The 18,120-nt window shown below is 37.4% G+C and overlaps 1 protein-coding gene across 1 annotated transcript in view; it reads right to left on the bottom strand.

Annotated features, from left to right (window-relative positions):
- Positions 1-10,921: 10,921 nt before the first annotated feature.
- Positions 10,922-18,120, bottom strand: part of pdgfba (platelet-derived growth factor beta polypeptide a) — a 7,615-nt gene continuing 416 nt past the window's right edge. Inside the window, exons 2-6 of the mRNA XM_016528053.1 lie at positions 16,008-16,079; positions 15,228-15,421; positions 13,651-14,536; positions 13,277-13,391; positions 10,922-12,304 (exon numbers count right to left, since the gene is read on the bottom strand). Coding sequence (XP_016383539.1) covers positions 12,292-12,304; positions 13,277-13,391; positions 13,651-14,536; positions 15,228-15,421; positions 16,008-16,079 — 1,280 coding nt within the window. The 3' untranslated portion in view covers positions 10,922-12,291. The remainder of the gene's footprint in view (positions 12,305-13,276; positions 13,392-13,650; positions 14,537-15,227; positions 15,422-16,007; positions 16,080-18,120) is intronic.

Below are 18,120 nucleotides of genomic sequence, written 5' to 3'. Positions count from 1 at the left end.
ATCTATCTGTCTGTCTGTCTGTCTATCTATCTGTCTGTCTGTCTGTCTATCTATCTGTCTATCTGTCTGTCTGTCTATCTATCTATCTATCTATCTATCTGTCTGTCTGTCTATCTGTCTATCTGTCTGTCTATCTGTCTGTCTGTCTGTCTGTCTGTATATTATTTATTTATTTATTTATTTATTTGATAAATGTTACAAAAAAAGAAAGAAAAAAACTGGCAGCTGTGTTTCCTATAAGTTTACTACAAAAAAAATTACATGCAGCAACAATGTTACAGGATATAATGACATTACGGGATATAAGTGAGTATATTTTACAGGTAAGGTAAAGGTGATTCATTAGCTAATTAATTTTACTGGTATAAAAACATATCATTTTCAAAAAATAAAATAAAATGTGTACACCATATACAAAATTTCACTTTAAAATTGCATGTATTGTCAAGTCACCTTTATTTATATAGCACTTTATACAATGCAGATTGTGTCAAAGCAGCTTTACAGAACAGGAAAATAATGCAAGAGGACAATAGAAAACAGTCAATTTTTCAGTTAAAGTGAGTTAATCATTGATTCAGTGATGTCATCGTCCAGCTCAGTTGATGAAGGTGAAGTGACGTGTGGCCAAGTATGGTGACCCATACTCGGAATTTGCTCTGCATTTAACCCATCCAAGTGCACACACACACACACACACACACACCCGGAGCAGCGGTGCCCAGGGAGCAGTTGGGGGTTCAGTGCCTTGCTCAAGGGTCTCACCTCAGTTGTGGAATTGAAGGTGGAAGAGAGCGCTGGATATTCATTCCCCCCACCGACAATTCCTGCCAGACCTCAGACTCGAACCCACAACCTTCGGGTTACAAGTCCAACTCTCTGACCATTAGGCCACAACTGCCCTCAGTTCTCTTCCAAAAGTGTCTGTACAGTCAAGCTGACAATATTGCCAGAAATTATTGTTCATGACAAGTATTGACTTGTTAAACATAAACATTCTTCTATATATAAGTTAAAACTTACAACTGACAAACCATCAGGGAGCTATTGTTTTTATAGTGTAGTTCTTGATAGTTTCTTCGGACACGACCTTAACTTGCCCTAACAGTAAAAATGAGCATGTGTATAAAAACACGTCCGATATTCTTTGTCTGACGTTTGCAGGTTCCCCCGTGTGGTGTGTCAGTTGTGCATATATATGGCTGTGATCGCTCAGCTGTTATAAATGTGCCGTGAAGCAGACACTTCATTAGTCAGCTGTACTGAGCTGAGTCACGGCGGCCTGATGAAGTCCTCACATAATCAGCTTCTGAGGTAGGTATGGCACAGCGCACACACACACACACATAAACCAGAAATATCTCGACATGATCAAATGGGAACAAGGGAAATGTTGAGAAAAGGCCTAGTAACCAAAAGAGACGACATGGGGAGTGAATTAAAGCCTAATGCGGCTGCTAACAGGAAGTAGCGTTGACAGCCAGGATTAAACAGAGTTGTGCTAAAGGGTTTTGGGAGAAAAACGAAAACTGTGAGACATAGAAAGCCAGGGAGTGTGAGAGAAGGTCAGAGGTCAAGGATCCAATTATCACCAGGCACTCCGCGCTGAGACGGGTTAAAATATCTCAAACCATCAGCGCATTTTAACACCAGACACCTCTATGGCAACCGCAATCTAAATAAAACAACAGCCGAGGACTGGAGGGACAACACTGCGTTTCACAATTCACATTTCGAAAGACTTTCACAGAGAGCCATGGCTTTTATTTGGAGACGTTCCGCTTTTTGTGCACACAGAACATTTGTTTACTGCGTGATGGGGCTACGCCTTCATTTTTAGATGAAGTTTTGATGGCAGGATGAAAAGAAGAGTGGAAGCAGCTGATGTTTTTTAACTTCTCCAAATGTTACAATGAGAAGGAAATAGGTGGCCTTCTTACTTTCGATTAAACAAGCACATTTTATTTTATCTTGAGAACCCTACAAAGTAATTGTACATTCCAGATTGGACATTATCAGGGGGGAAAAAGAGAAGAAACTAGATTTTTACATTTTCTGAGGAATGCTAGGATGTGGTTGTCAGGCCATTGCTATGCAGTCGTTAGGGTGTTTCTAGGTGGATGCTAGGGTGTTTTGTGTGGTCACTTACTGTCTCAAGTGAAAAGAGCCCTCATTTAAGTCTCTAAGATGTTCTGCCCTCTATAGATGGCTCAAGTGTCCCCTTTTTTTTGTTTAGTTTTTTTGGCGCTAAACTAATCTGTGCTTAACTAGCTTGGGGAAATCACAAATAATGTCATTCATTAGCTAATATAAACATATTGCTAAAAATGTAATAAAATGTTTAAAGAAAAAAAAAATCTAATTTACACTAGTTTAAAATCGAATATGTTGTCTTTCTAAAAATAATATTTTTTTTTACTATATATAGCTCAAGTCCCTCCTTCAACAGTCAACTTCATTTGTTTTTCAGTAACTTTACAAAAAATGGTACTTTATGCTTTATACCCCCAAACCAGTTTGTGCTAAAGTAACTTGAGAAAAAACACAAGCAGGTTTATTCATTAGCTAATATCAACATATTACTAAAATGTAATACATTTTTGTAAGAAATAAAAAAATGCTAAAATATTAGCAAATTTACAATAGTTTATTATAAGTTTAATATATTGTCTTGCTAAAATTAATATAATTTTTCACTATATACAGCTCAAGCCCCTGCTTCGATGTAAATTTACTGAGAAATAATAGCACTAATTTAAAAAAAATTTGATTTTTAAAGCTTAACTAGTTTGGGACATGCAAAAACAAAAGAGGAATGAAATAAAGGAAAACATTTTCAAATGACACCAATATGAAACCAATAGCAGAATATTCCAGACAATGTTTAGGCCACTAAAACTACATTTTTTAAGTTTTGTTGGCCAAATGATTCTTAACAATATACTGAAATGCATTTAATGCTTGTTCACCAGAACAACAACTTGGTTCACAACAGTATGACAAAATGTACTTCAGTCCTTCACAGCCTCAAGATAACAAGTAATTTAATCAATAGATACTCGACTTAGCAGTAAAGTTTTCCTACTGAAATTCAAGTATAACACGTTCTTGCTATTTTGCTTGCGGCTAGTAGCTTTAGCAAGCTAATGAGGTAGATTTAACAAATTGCTAAGCACATCTAATTTAAAAAGAAAATACATATTCAGTTTTTAGTAAGTTATTTTCAAGTAGAATTGCATCAGGGGTTTAAATCTTGTGTTTTAAAGAGTGGACGAAAAAGGAAAATGCTGAGTGTCAAAAATTTCATTCAGCATTTTTCTTGACGGAGGGTGTGAATGATTGTGACATCCAGTAAAAACTACATGTGTGAAAGTGGAAAATACCACACACACACACACACACACACACAGACAGAGTGTGTGACATGCACATTGTGTGAAGAAAAGTCAGCGAGTGTTAGAGATGCTGATAGTGAGATATAGCACTTGTTAGCAGGAGCGAAGACAGCAGTGTGTGTGTGTGATCATATAAGTTAGCTTTAACAAATTGCTAAGCATTCAGTCTTAGCTATAGGGACAATTTTGTAAAAATCTCCTCACAAATATAGTAAAACATGTTGTAAAATGACTTGTGAGGACATGTGAAATAATTCTAATCATTTGAAAGTATCATAAAATAGCCAAATCACATTTAGCTGTAGCTTTAGCTGTACATCTAGTAGAGCACTGCAGTGATGACGTATTTTTGTAGTTAGCATCACCCTGGTTCCCTTGACAAAAAAAAACAACAACAGGATTTTTTCTAATTTTCATTGTTCTTTTGGATTATTGCAGCAAATAAGCTGCCACCAACAAAAGCTTATGTTTCTTACACATTTTGTTCATCAAGATAATCAAATGAACACAACTTTTATGAATTTTGAAGCCTAAATACAATCGGCAGAAGTAAAAAGCTAAACATAGGCTATAAACGAACTACAACATGGTCACATGACTTAAATTCTATGTTTAAAAAACATTTTCCCTGAAAGTTTGGCTTAGAATAGTCTGTAAGAGTGTGATTATAAACACAATGAGGCATATAGCACATGCACGTCTGCAAGATGTCTGTTAAAGATCGCTTCATCTGGAAAGCATCTGCTGTGTACAAACATCTGATAGACGTCTCTAAGATGTCAGTTTTACATACACTCTAAATCATAAACATCTTAAAGACATCTTCTAAACGTCTATTTGACATCTGACAGTAAACGTCCTATAGACGTATTGCAGACGAGCCTACAAAAAGCACTCTATAACATTTACATTATTAATATATATTAACATATTTGGAGAGTTAAGATTGGGGTAAGTTATATTAAATATCATTATCTTAGTATCAATACTAGAGAATTTGAAAATGTCTATGAGAGGTTCTCGCTAATTGAGCTTTAAACGTCTGTATGTGTGTATATTTTCTGTGCTGTCAGTCAGTGAAACAACACCCAGCTCACAGCGGATGCTTGAGTGGGGCCGTGATCTCTCTCTCTCTCTCACACACACACACACACACACACCATCTCACACTCACTCACTCACTCACTCACTCACTCACTCACTCACTCACTCACTCACTCACACACACACACACACTGACAGTCATGGTGCAGTTGAGAGGTCTCTGACTCTAGCTGGGAGGGCTTCTCTCTACTGAACGCTTTCTGAGGGGAGGAATTCACAAAGTGGCGGAGACAGACAGACAATATTGACACAGTACTGCACAATGAGGGAGAAACCATTACAGCTACAGTACATTCCCAAGATCAGTTGAAAGTCATGGATACGTAACCTAAAAATAATTGTGAAAGTAGAACATCTGAATCGTCCGTCATGCTTGTCCATGTTTGTGAAGCCTGCAGGCATTGAGTCATGCGATATGTGTCAGATATGTTGTCTGAGGTGAAGACATTATTCACAGCGAGATTAGGTCATGACCCAAAACCGATTAAAGAGTTAAGATACTGTTCAGATTAACGGTCAGACTGAATTCTGGGATGAATGCGGTGATTACAAACTGCGATGGAAACTGTAGGATCTTAAGAGTGTTGCCAGTTTTATTGGTGAAAAAGTCAGTTTTTCATCTTCTTATGTGTGTTTGTGACTCATACATTGGAACTCTTGGAAATCTTGATATGTATGAATAATAAGTAAGCACTGTGATTGTACGTGTAATAGTGTGTTTGTGTTCGATCCAGATTTTTTCAGTACTAAAAAACATGCATGCACATTCTGTCACCAATAAATTCCAAGGAATCACAAAGTTTAAATTTATACTAGCAACAGCTTTCCATTCAAGTTGCGAAATGAATTAATTCAAAAAAATCTGATTATAATATTAATATTAAATGTACAGTAGCTACTTAATTTTACAATATCAATTGCTAAATTATAAATTGCTAAATATAAAATAATTATAAATATATTGGGGAAAAAGACAAATATTTGGTGCAACAAACATTAAACATGAATTTAAATTAGCTGTTAATGTGCCTGTTCAGACCAACACGTACATTTGCATGTCAGCAATACAAATGATTTTTATTATTTATTTTACTAATCTCTATTCCATCACATTGTTTAGAAAATTGGCCAACCAATAAGATTTGTACTTTTGGTCACATGCCCAGAGCCGCTGATGTTACAGTTACATAAAACTGACTAGTGGTATTTCGCTAAGCATCAGTGAATATCAAAGGAAGAAGCCATTTTTTAATACAAATTGCACGCAAAGTGTAACCAAATTGTCATGAAAATGGTGTGAACAGGCTTTAAAGCTGCATTTAAATCTCATGTGCTCAAGAGAATAAAATTGTCACTGTGGCTTATAGTAATATAGTAATAAATTACTCGCGGTTTAGATTGCGAATACAAACTCTGACGAATTTCAGATTGGTGACAGATATATCTGTATCAGACAGTTCTGGGAAGTGCATATATTTTATGTGTACTTTTTTGTTGTTGTTGTTGCATTTTAATGTTTCCATCCAGCGTTTTTCAAATTGATCTCTCCCAACACAATCTCATGGCAATTCGTAACTATTTTAGGTTTTGGCGAATTGGTAGCTAATTCGTATGAATTCGTATCTCATTCGTACATTTTCGTACAATCTGCATATGCCCCTGTGACGTTACGTCAATTCGTACGAAATCGCCACCTCGTAAAAATAGTTACGTTTTCCCTTGAGATCGGGTTGGATATCCCAAAGTTCAAATTAAAATATGATTAGCATTATCTTTAGCAACCAGATTACCATCGTGTTTACGAATAAAGCATTTTAATGTTAAAATTAGCCAGGGAGAAATATTTGTGGCTGTAATTTTGACACGAGTGTCACCATTTAACTAGATTTTTTACAATATTACAGTATGGTCCAATTTGTCTGTCCCTGTTTTTCTCTCAATCTGTGTCCCATGTGTATGCTGTGGGCTGTATCTGTCCCTTTAAGAGTGTGTCCTTACACAGAGCTGCTAAATCTGGCACAGGTCCATGTGTAGCGTTACCAGCCCTGCACGATCTGATGGTGATTATGACACTCAGACTTTAGGCCTTATTCCACCCATGCATTATCAGCTCTATCTGTGCCAGCCAAAACACACAGAGCACACAAATGTATAAATAATGCACACAGAAAACCGTAGCCAAAACACACCTCAGATGGTCCAGGAACTCATAAAAAATGGATTCAACACTAACTGTTACAGACCAGTTGAGAAAATGCTTAATGCTTATTTTGAGTTTGATTTAATGGTGCTACATTTGGCATAATTTTACAGTGACATATCCATAAATATCAGAGTTATATTTTTCAGGAAAATATGGTCCAGAACTTACCCATTTTTAAAGTTTTACATACCAAAATGGAGCTAAATACGAATGCTAGTTTGCTAAAACAACAGCTTTTTGGTTATACGGTTAACATTAACCAATAGCCTACCTGGCCTAGATGACATCACTGGAAAAGAAAATTGTTTCAAAACAAATTGTAATTTAGTTATAAAATGTGTAATTGGTAGTGATGGATACTTTCGAAACACTGCTTTATGAAGCTCCGAAATCATTTATTTCTAACCAGTATTTTGGAGCATGTATAAAACTGCCAAAGTCACATGATTTCAGTAAACTCGTTTTAACTACATCATAACTGTTTTGAAATGTTTCAAAATTTCAATGAACCCATGAACCGGTGTCTATGTGGTTTTTACCTGTTCTCGGATCAAGTTTAAAAATTTGAAGACATTTTTAATGTTGTATTTGTTTAATAAAAAGGAACAGTTGTAGTTAACAGTCTCTTAGTTTGTAACTCTTACTGTAGAACGCCCCCTAGCCATGTGATTCAAGAGCAAATTTGACCTCCTCTTTACCTTTCTCTCGTGCAAACATTACACACGGATGTGTTTGTGGTTAAATCTGCACTTTATATTAGATGCAGACACACACGTGTTAATTCGCAGAGGTTTACGGTGGTTGTTTGAGCAGTGTAGATGGATGGAGGATTGACCGGGGCAGGGGACACTAAGCCAGGTGGAGCCCAGGTGTGAGTGAGTTCAGTGAGGGTAAGCTGCAGCGTGTGCCAGGGGTCAGCTGGAGCTCTCACATCACGCAAACGCACCAAAACCACACCGTGCATCACAACACACACACACACACACACAGGCGGAGATGCATACACTCTCAAATATTTCTTTATGTAATCCTCCCCCTGGTCTGAACCTTTTCGCTCTGGGTTGAATGAAGTGCACAGAATAAAATGCTTAAAGTACTGTTCTAATCTACATTTCTATTCTGTTTGTCAGACTAGTTTGTGTGTGTGTGTGTGTGTGTGTGTGTGTCTTAAGAGACATTACTAACTTTCCACACAAACTCAAGAGTAGCTTTCTTCATGAAAGATAACAAGAGATAAAAAGTTGAAATTATGTATGAGATAGACAAATTCTCATCTAATAATGTTGATTCTAGTATGTCATCATTTCAACATTTAACACTGTGTAATAATTATGAATTGTGTGGAATAATTATGACTTTATCTCTTATTACATTTTATCTCATTATTTTTTATTTTAGATTATTTTTGTCATAATTTCAACTTTTAATGTCACAAATATGACGTCATATGACTTTATTTCAATGTCGCCTTTTTGTCATAATTTCAACATTTTATGTAATAACAACGGCATGCTTCTCATTAAGGGCAGTCCCAGAATGCTTTGTGACAAACTCAGTGAGTGAATTGAATATGTCTATTTCCTTACTGTGTAGTATGATTATGAAAACTACGGGATTTGCAGTATGAATGAAGAAAATCACGCTTATTTCCAGAAGTGTACAATGTCTATTTTAATATCCCATGAGGCCATGAGAGGGGAGTTGTTATATTTGTGAATGCCAGAACACAACAACGGAACTGATGTCAAAGGTCACATGACAATGGCGGACGTAGTATGTTTGAATTGTTTTTATACTATAATTGCATACTTAGTGAGATATCCGATTTATTAGCCACTATAGTTAAATAATCAGAAGAATAACAAAGTGCAGTAAACGGTAAAACTATTTATATTCACAAACTAGTGTGCTTAAAATAAGGTAACACTTTATTTTGATAGTCCACCAACTACATGTCAACTAGCAGTCATTAGAGTATTAGTAGACTGACTGCTTAATATCTGCTAACACTTTATTTTGATGGTCACTCAACAGACGTTCTACTGACTGTAAGTAACTTTGCAAGTATGGCAACTTATTCTACTAACCCTAACCTAACAGTCTACAAATGCTCTAATGAGAGTTAGTTGACAAGTAGTTGCAAAGTTACTTACAGTTAGTAGAATGTCTAAAGTAGACTATCGAAATAAAGTGTAACCGAAAAGAACATAAAAAACACCAGTTTGCAAAATCAAGTAACATAACGGATTGTTTTGTCCAGATAACTGGACGTGACATTCAAGTTACTTTAATATACTGTATATTTGTATGCTAATTACATTATTGTGCCGTTAACTCAGCAACATGCTTACGTCAAGCTCTGTTGGAATGTCAGTAGAGTTTCTCGTTTCCACAAGGAGCACTATTTGTGTGACACATGGAGTTGGCGCCCTTGTAGAGCATTTCCATTTAGTATGCAGCTGCCTAGTAGGCAGTATACAGTATTGCAACTCACTAGTTTCATGTGGAGAATATTTGACTGTAATGCAGTTTTAACGTCTCGGTCATAACTTTAGGGGCCTGGCAGTGTCTACAAATGATTGCTGTGTCTGTTTTTTTACACTTGAAACTCATTGTAGACCCTCAGTTGATGAGGCAGCCCCCTATAGTATGTCGGGGCCCCCAGACACACACATACCTCCCACTTTGATGTTACTGAGCACTTGTGAAGACTAGACGGCCTGCGTTCACAAAGATTTATCACTTACACAGCGTCACTCCCTACATGTCATCCGTTCTCTGTCTCTCTCACACTCCCTTTTCTCCTCGTCTGCCCTCTCTCAGACTCTCCTCTCTTCCTGTACCTCTCCTCTCACTTTGCCGTTTGACCCACAGCCTGCCCACGTTCTCGTGCTGGCTTTCTGTTGCCCTCTCGTCTATTTGGTTTGTCTGCGTAACATTTATCAGTTCATCTCTTCTCGGCCAGCCCTCTCGTATCTGTTACACCACCTGATCTCCCTCTGCGTACACGTCCATCTGTGCTGCTATGACGACTGTCTGTAACCACTGCGACCTGTCATCCTCACACACACAAATCACAACTGTAATGTGACCACCACACGCTACACGCCTCGAAAGACTCATGCTGTGCAGAATCATCCATATGTACAGACACACAAACAACATTTTGAAGAGCTGCGAACTTTAATTTTTGAGGAAGCATTAGCATGTGTATTAGCAGGAACAGTCTAAAAAAGTAGTGTTTATCCTGATTTGAGATAGTAAAGTAGAATTTATGACTTTTTTCCCCTCAGGTTGTATTGCAGATTGGCAGATAAACATAATCTTGGCCTTATTTGTTTGATACTGCATTTGTATGACATGTTTTGTATGGTTCAGCTAATGCTACTTAGAAATTGTGGGGTGTTTCCAAGATGGCCGCCGAAACTGCCTTTACTTCAAGAGATTTTGATTATATCTGGATTTGGTTTATGACTTTCCTAAAAAGAATCACCCATATTTATAGACGCACATAAACGCAACATTTTGATGTGGTCACAAAGGTTGATTTCTGAGGAAGCATTAGCATGTGTATTAGCAGTAAAAAAGTAGAATTCATGATGCCTTTTTTTTAAAGATTGTATTGATGATTGGCAGATAAACATAATATTGGATGTATTTGTTTAAAACTGCATTTGCATGACGAGTTTTGTACGATACAGCTAACGCTACACATGGGACGTTTCCAAGATGGCTGGCAAATTTGGCTTGGCTTGTTTTTGTTTATGACTTTCCTAAAAATAATATCTGCGATATTTACAGATACACACACCACGACATTTTGAAGACGATGCAATCCTTAATTTTTGAGAAAGCATTAGCATGCGCATTCGCAGAAACAGTGTGAACAAAGTTTTTATCCTGATGTGTGCTAAAGAAGTAGAGTCTATGATACTATTTTTGACAGATTGCATTGCAGATCGATTGGCAGATAAACACAATCTTGGATGTATTTGTTTGATACTGTGTTTGTTTGACATTATTTGTCAAATTTAGCTAGTGCTACATAGAAAATGTCGTTTCCAAGATGGCAACCATAAGTGGCTTGGTTTCAAGGGATTTTGATTACATTTTGTTTTGTTTTATTTTCCTTCCAGCTGGGAGGGTGAGTAAAATCATATTAGTAAAACCAATGATAAATTTAACATTTTTTATATTTATATTAAAATAGCATTATTACATTAACAATAATTTCCATCAAAACAAATAACAATTAATTACTCTTGGAAGCAGATGGATAGTGCATCTACCTTTTATAAATAAGTTACGTAAAAAGCCAGAAAATGCATCATTTACAAACAGTTATTTTATAGCTTTACAAGATTCCAGCAGCAGCTGAATGCACAGACGGACGTTTGGGAACAGCAGGCATAAAATGACAGAGCACTCCATACCGCCCCCTACAGGATGGGAGTATTTCACTGTAACCTCATTACAGCTAAACACAATCTTCTTATTTTCATTTAAATATTGAATTAGGTACTATTTGACTGTGCATCTACCAACATGCGAACATTAAGTGCTTTCAGCACTGTATAGTTGATAATCTCCAGTGTACGTCATTCCAGTGTTTTTGCACCAATTAAATAATGTGCATGATACTGAGAGATCCTTACAAAAAAAGTACTGAGGCGGTACCATGGTATCAGATGGATTACCATATTCATATACCATGGTATATACATGGTACTCCAAAGTACTTCAACGAATACCATCATATTACCATGGTAAATGTCCAAAAGACTGTTTCGTAAGTGCTTTTACTCCTCGATTTCATATCTAGCCAGCTGATATTTTGCTATTTAATAAACTTGGAGTGTTTAAGTAGCTTGGAAAATGTACAGAGTATACCTTTTGAGATGAATTTGTAATATTTATTTGTATTTTATACTTTTCTGGAAGTCCTGAGCTTCATATCTCCAGTTGTTTTGCTCTTTGGGAGTCCCAATTCAAAGTCCTCACAACTTTCCAGTTACATATTCCAGTTTTAACTTCTTCCAGTTGCTATTCCAGTAGTTCCTCCAGTGGATAAATAGTCCACAGTTGTTTTCCAACCCGACCCACAGTAGGTCTACATCATTCATTGGCATTTGAAGGCTACTTTGACTTTCCTCAAGTAGCTAAACACTGATTTGAGCCAGATTCTCGGCCAACCAGTAGTTCAAGTCAATATTGCACCGCATTTGGCAGTTGTTGTGCTGACCGAAGTGTGAAGTGTATTTGGCAGACCGCAACTGTGTTGTTTTAAATAAAGTCTCTCTATTTGTATGGAATCTCTTTTAAGTTCTTTCTCACAGGATATCCTGAGTGCGACCAGCTCCCGTAGGACAGAGGCCGCAGAACTGGTGGCCTCCGACGACTGCAATGGCTGATGGGAAATGTAGTTCATGGGAGCTTATTTGGCAAAGATCAAAGACATTTCCAGTTATTATAAAGAGATTTCCAGTGTGTCTCTGCTATATCCTGTGTGTGTGTGTGTGTCTCCACCCTGACTCCCAGCTTTGTGGTTGCTCCTGGGACTTTGGCAGCAGTTCAGAGTCTTGGTCTTCTTCAGGACATTACCCTGTTAGAGGATGGAGGTCCAAATCTGGTTAGATCTTTGATTAGATTCCACTTGAAAATTGAATTGCTTTGTTAAAGCCGCAGTGTGTCATTTCCGCGCCACTAATGGTATCGAACTAAACTGCAGTCTGTTTAAATGGGCTTAACCAATGGTATCTATATATGGAGGAAGCTATTAACCTTAGCATTGTTAACCCAACAATGGTAGACAGGGTGTTGGAAAACATTTCTGCAGTTCTATTTGATGCCACTAGTTACACAGAAATGGCTCAGTTTTGGTGTATTCTATGTTTAGTAGTACGGGTCAATGACATGTAAGAGTGTTCACAAGGGAAAATCTTTTAAAGCACATGTGCCAATGTACTCTTTGTATTCTTGTTGGTTTCATATCATTTTGAAAAACTTTTATATCATTTTCAAGACAAGTTTAAATTGAATGACTTTAAAAGTGTCATGTGGTGTAAAGTAAAAAAGTATATTTTTTTCCCTAAAACTTCATATATACATCTTACCTTATTATTATTTTCAAAAACGTTTTAAATATATTTTCAAGGTAACAAGGTTTCAAGGATTCAAGGTAAATATCATTACGTTTTTGGGGAGTCATACCACAGGACTATTTACAATCTGATGTAATTTCCTGTTTTGGTGCTGGTAACCAAACAGTTGCTGGTAGCCATTGACTTCCATAGTATTTTTTTTCCATACTATGGAAGTCAATGGCTACCATCAAGTATCTGGTTAACAACATTCTTCAAAATAACTTCTTTTGTCTTCAACAGCTAAAAGAAATTCATACAGGTTTGGAACAGCTTGAGTTTGAGTAAATGATGACAGAAATGTCATTTTTGGGTGAACTGTCACTTTAAAATTTCTTATCAAGAATTAGATTCTTTTATTGAGGCTTTTGTGTCTTTTTGTCACGTCATTGAGCCGTGCACTTTCGATTGTCATACTACAATAATAAAATTACATTATCATCGCTCTCATGGAGGCCTTGCTCATCCTCCTCCGGTGTTTCCGTCGGCGCTTCCGTGGGGGCTGGAGAGGGGGCGGAGTCTGTGGGGCTGAGGGCGTGGTGGGAGGGGCTTTTGTCATTATGAAATAATGAAGAAAACAGAAGACATAAAAAATGTGGTTAGAAGGACGGTTGGATGAACGCTGAAAGAATTAATCTCAAGGCAGCCATCACAATATTAGCGCTACATGGTTTGTTGACCCTTGACTTTATAAGCTAACTCTGACGTTAAAGAAATGGAAAGAATAACAGGAAGCATAAGCTGCTAATTACAATACAATGTGTATACACACACACACAATGACTCAACAGACAATCTAGACACTGACCTGTTCTTTGTGTGCTAGTCTGTTGTTGGCTAACTGCTTGTGTTGTATGTTGGTGAAACTGATGGTGTCGGTGGTGTTGGTGGTGAAGATGATGTTGTGTTTCCTCTTGCTGCTGTTCCCTTTCCTGCTTATTTTGATTTCTCGCTTCTGATTGGTGGTGGTGGTGGTGATGTTTTCTAACTTCTGATTGGTCAGAGCGATGATTTAGTACTTCTGATAAGCCGCTGGATTGGCCGATGACCTCAACGTGGCTGTAAGTGTGACTAAGACCATCTAATTTGCTGCTGTGCGGCATGCTGGTCTCTGATTGGACGGAATTGTGGGAAGCATTGTTTTTTGGTTGCTGTGGCGTCGTTTGATATGGTTTCGTCTGTTGATCCTCTTGCGGATGTTTGTCGTAATGCTGTTGAGTCTTTTTCGCCATGCCGTCGCCACTGTGTTCGGATTTCATCTGATCGACCTCCTCTGATTGTGTTGTGTCACTCATCATGTGTGGATCTCCTAATGTGGTTGGTCTGGTGGGAACATCTCCTCTGCTTGTATAAGCTGGCGTGTGTGTAAGTGTATGTTGGTACGGGCTTTGTCGGTAGCCCTGTGTGTGTGTGACTGTGTATTTGGACTGCCATTGTAGTTCTTGACTCTCTCTATCCTCCAAATGGAGCCTTTGATTATGTTTAAGTTCATCATTGCGGTGTAGCTCCTCTTTCGATTGCGTCTTTGGTAATGTTACTTTAGGGTGGAGTCTGGGCGGAGGAAGGGGTGTGGTCTGGAGCCGTGGGGGATGTGCAGAACCACGTGATTGACAGCTACAAGTCACATGGTCCTCCACAGGTATGACAACCTTCTCGTAGACCGGCTGTCGGTTGATAAACTGGATTTTTGTCATCTAGACAAAAAAAACAAACGAGATATCAACATAATGATATTTACAATGACAAAAAATAAACTACAGAAAAAAAACTAATATTGGGTAAAATAATCAATTTGTAATTAGATTTAACTATATTTATTTTATCATGTTGCTATGCTAACAATGTGATATGCTAATTCACATAAAATATACACTATATGTAAATATTGGGTTAAATAGCCCATTTGTAATTAGATTTAACTATGTTGTTTTGTTAACAATGTGATATGCTAATTTGCATAAAGTTGCACAGTACAATTGGGTAAAACAGGCTATTTGTAATTAGGTTTGAATATTTTTTTGTTAGTGTATGTTGCTAAGCTAACAATGTTATACACAAATTAACATTAAAATGTACAGTACATAAAAATATTAGGTAAATTAATGTATTTATAATTATATTTAACTATTTAAATGTTAGCATAACATACACTACATAAATATTTTGTAAAATAGATGAAGATGAAGATATCTTAGATGAAGATTTTTTTTTTTATCACAGCGCGCAATGCATTCTGGGATGACCTTCTCAGTAAATCATTCATGTAATGTTGCTTGACAATTTGGCCAAAATAAATCTTTTAAGGCATTTTTATATTGCCTATCTTTTAGAAAACTTGTTGTCTAAAAACAGCTACAAAGTCATTACAATTTTGCGCATAAATACCTGTAAATGTCGCATTTCTGTGGTGACTGGCGTGCATTGTAGAATGCGTGTGTTGCAGCAGCCCGAACAGCGCTGCACTTCCACACACGGAGGCCATAACAAGAAGTTGGCATTCCGTCTGTCCAACATCGAACGGGTCACTTCCATAACTTCTGTTCTCACCTTACACATTGCCTGCTGTGCCACCTGAACGTCTGTGAGAGAGACAGAAATAACAGTGGTTGATTTCATGTTTATTTAACATTTATTTATCAAACTCCCACATAGCAGCAGCCAAACTGGATGGAAGTTAGACAAACCAGACTAACAAGACTACACACACTATAATTCACCCTCTCAGCGCTGTCAGAGTGTGTTTGTTGTAAAATTCGCAGATCTGAGGCGCACTTGACTGAAAGTGAGCACTCAGAAAGAGAGAAAAAAACATAAGAGTTCGAGTGCATGTGTGAAAGAAGCGTGGGTGGTAAAATTGAGCTTTGAAACTTGTGTGTGTGTGTTTGAGGGTGACCTAAGGACATGTGGCGAGACAGGACGAGACAGAATCAATCACAGAGACGCAACAGCAGACTCCAGGCCCATACACGCACATCTCACACACTCGCACAAACACAACAAAGCCACAACACCATTGTGGAATGAAGATGCCACAGTGTCTCAAAATAATCGCTACAGGTTGGAAATACATAGAAATTCTGCAAGAGGACAAAGATGAAGAGACGGGAGTGTGGAAAAGAGACAGCAAGACAAAGAGAGGAAGGGAGGGAATGCTAGCAGACTTACTAAGGCTTCTGGGAAGACGTCTGTGTGTTCCGTTAGAGTGCATCTCATTCTCGGGCTTCTCATCATCTTCCTCTGAAAATGAAAGACAAAACGAAGGAGGGATTAAAAATGTGGACATCGTCCACCAATTTGGGTAGTTAGTGATCTCGAAAGCTGACTTCAGATCTTGTAACCTCCTGAAATTCACCAGTTAATATAATTATAACGATAACTATAAAGTTTTGATAATCAATCTTGGGGGACGTTTACACGACGGCATTTCAACGAAAAACTTTTTACATGTTTTGGTCGTTCATTTACACGACAACGGCGTTTTGGCGGCCTGAAAATGCAAACAAAGTACAAGTTTTGAAAAGTTATCATCTCTGTGTAAAATACAAAAATGTGAATTTGTGATGCACGCGCATTACGTGTTTCCGTAGTGTTTCTTTACAAAGTGACGTCACCAACTACTGGCCCGGCATGCACAATACAGCATTTCACGTTATTTTTCACGGATCCATTAACTTTAATTCTAAGAGAATAGAGAAGTCCACAGCACAGCTTGTAGCTAATGAATGATAAAGATAGCCAATCAGAATCCATCCCACATTAAAGTGCTTGAAATTTTAAAGTGGCAGATGACAAAATGGCAATGCACGCCTCTAATAAACAGAAGGTTAGCATCCGTTAATGCAGATGCTAAAATAGTTATCATTATATTTACTATTCCATGTGTGAACGGGCCTTAAAGGGAAAACTAACCACCGCTATAACAATAGTGACACAGAGGAACAATTTTGTTCAAATCTCATTCAGAAAGTTGTTTTCCAGCTGATGAACGATAAAAACATTGACAATCAGAATTGCAATAATAATGAACAGAAAGTTATCATTCGTTGGTGTGGATGCTAATATAGATGTCATGGTGTGAATGGGCCTTTTATGTCTGATCTAGGAATGTACAGAAATACATTTTCAAAATATTACTTGTATTTGATTTATTTCCTAATTTTGTTCTTGTTTTATAATTTCTTTCATCTTTTTAGGGGACTTCAGGACCTATATGTTCACCTGTTGGGGAGACACTCCAGTAAAATAGTGTAAGAAAAAGAACCTCCCACTCAGACAGTTAAGAATTGTATGATTCTATGATGTTGTATGATGAGTCTGCTTTTTTGTTTATCAGACATAAGTCCAAGAACAAAGTGGAATGTATAGTTAAAGCATTTCTACTTAAATTGACTAGTAAGTGTTAATAAGTATCTTCTTTAAATAAAATCTTGAAAATCCTTCAAGGCCACAAACTTTGTGAACTTACAACTATTCCATTGACTAGTTCTCTATTGAAATGCACATTTTCTCAATTTGAACCTGTACATACGACTGGAACTCGTAATTGTAATGTAATGTGCATTTAAGTTGCGCAACTTTGCTTTGTCTGTGCATTTGTATGTGTCTCTGTATGCCTCATCCTAAAGACCTGCTGCGTCTGGGATTGCCATTTGAATCCTCTTGATTCCACTGTCCTGGCACCTTGCCGTAAGTCTGATCAAGACCTGTCAATCTACTGTGTATCCATAAGTGCCGTTCGTCTGGTATAATAGCTCTTGTAGTAAGGGTCGTAACATTGTTAAATCTGGCTAAAATGCACACACATACACAAACCGGTATAGGGAACAATAGCGTAGCCTTATGTTTGTGTCCCTTCTGTAAACTTAGAGCTGGACTGGGCTCAAGGTCACTGCTGTTGTGCCTGTGAAGAGCTATGCACGGCCCATTCATGTAAATATTACCATTATCCACATGCATGCACACACACGTGTACACACACACACACACACACACTGCATTCCAGACCCCTCACTCTTTCCTGCCTCACCTTCCCACTCAGCACACCCCAGAAAATACACACATTCCACAAATGACGAGACATTTACTAGTTTGAAGTAGTGCTGATATGAGTTTTTCAATGGCCTATGATGATATGTAGAGAACAAGGCAGCCAGTGCAAGATATAATGTCAATATATGTGTAACAATATATAACTATATAACCGAATATATATAACCAAATTAATGAAGTTCATAAGACAATTAAATTTATTTTTTCCCCCTTTTTTTTTCTTTATATA

Source organism: Sinocyclocheilus rhinocerous, unplaced genomic scaffold (assembly GCF_001515625.1).
Source record: "Sinocyclocheilus rhinocerous isolate Xijiao unplaced genomic scaffold, SAMN03320098_v1.1 scaffold1292, whole genome shotgun sequence".
Lineage (NCBI taxonomy): Eukaryota > Metazoa > Chordata > Actinopteri > Cypriniformes > Cyprinidae > Sinocyclocheilus > Sinocyclocheilus rhinocerous.
This window is presented reverse-complemented; position numbering and strand designations above follow the sequence as displayed.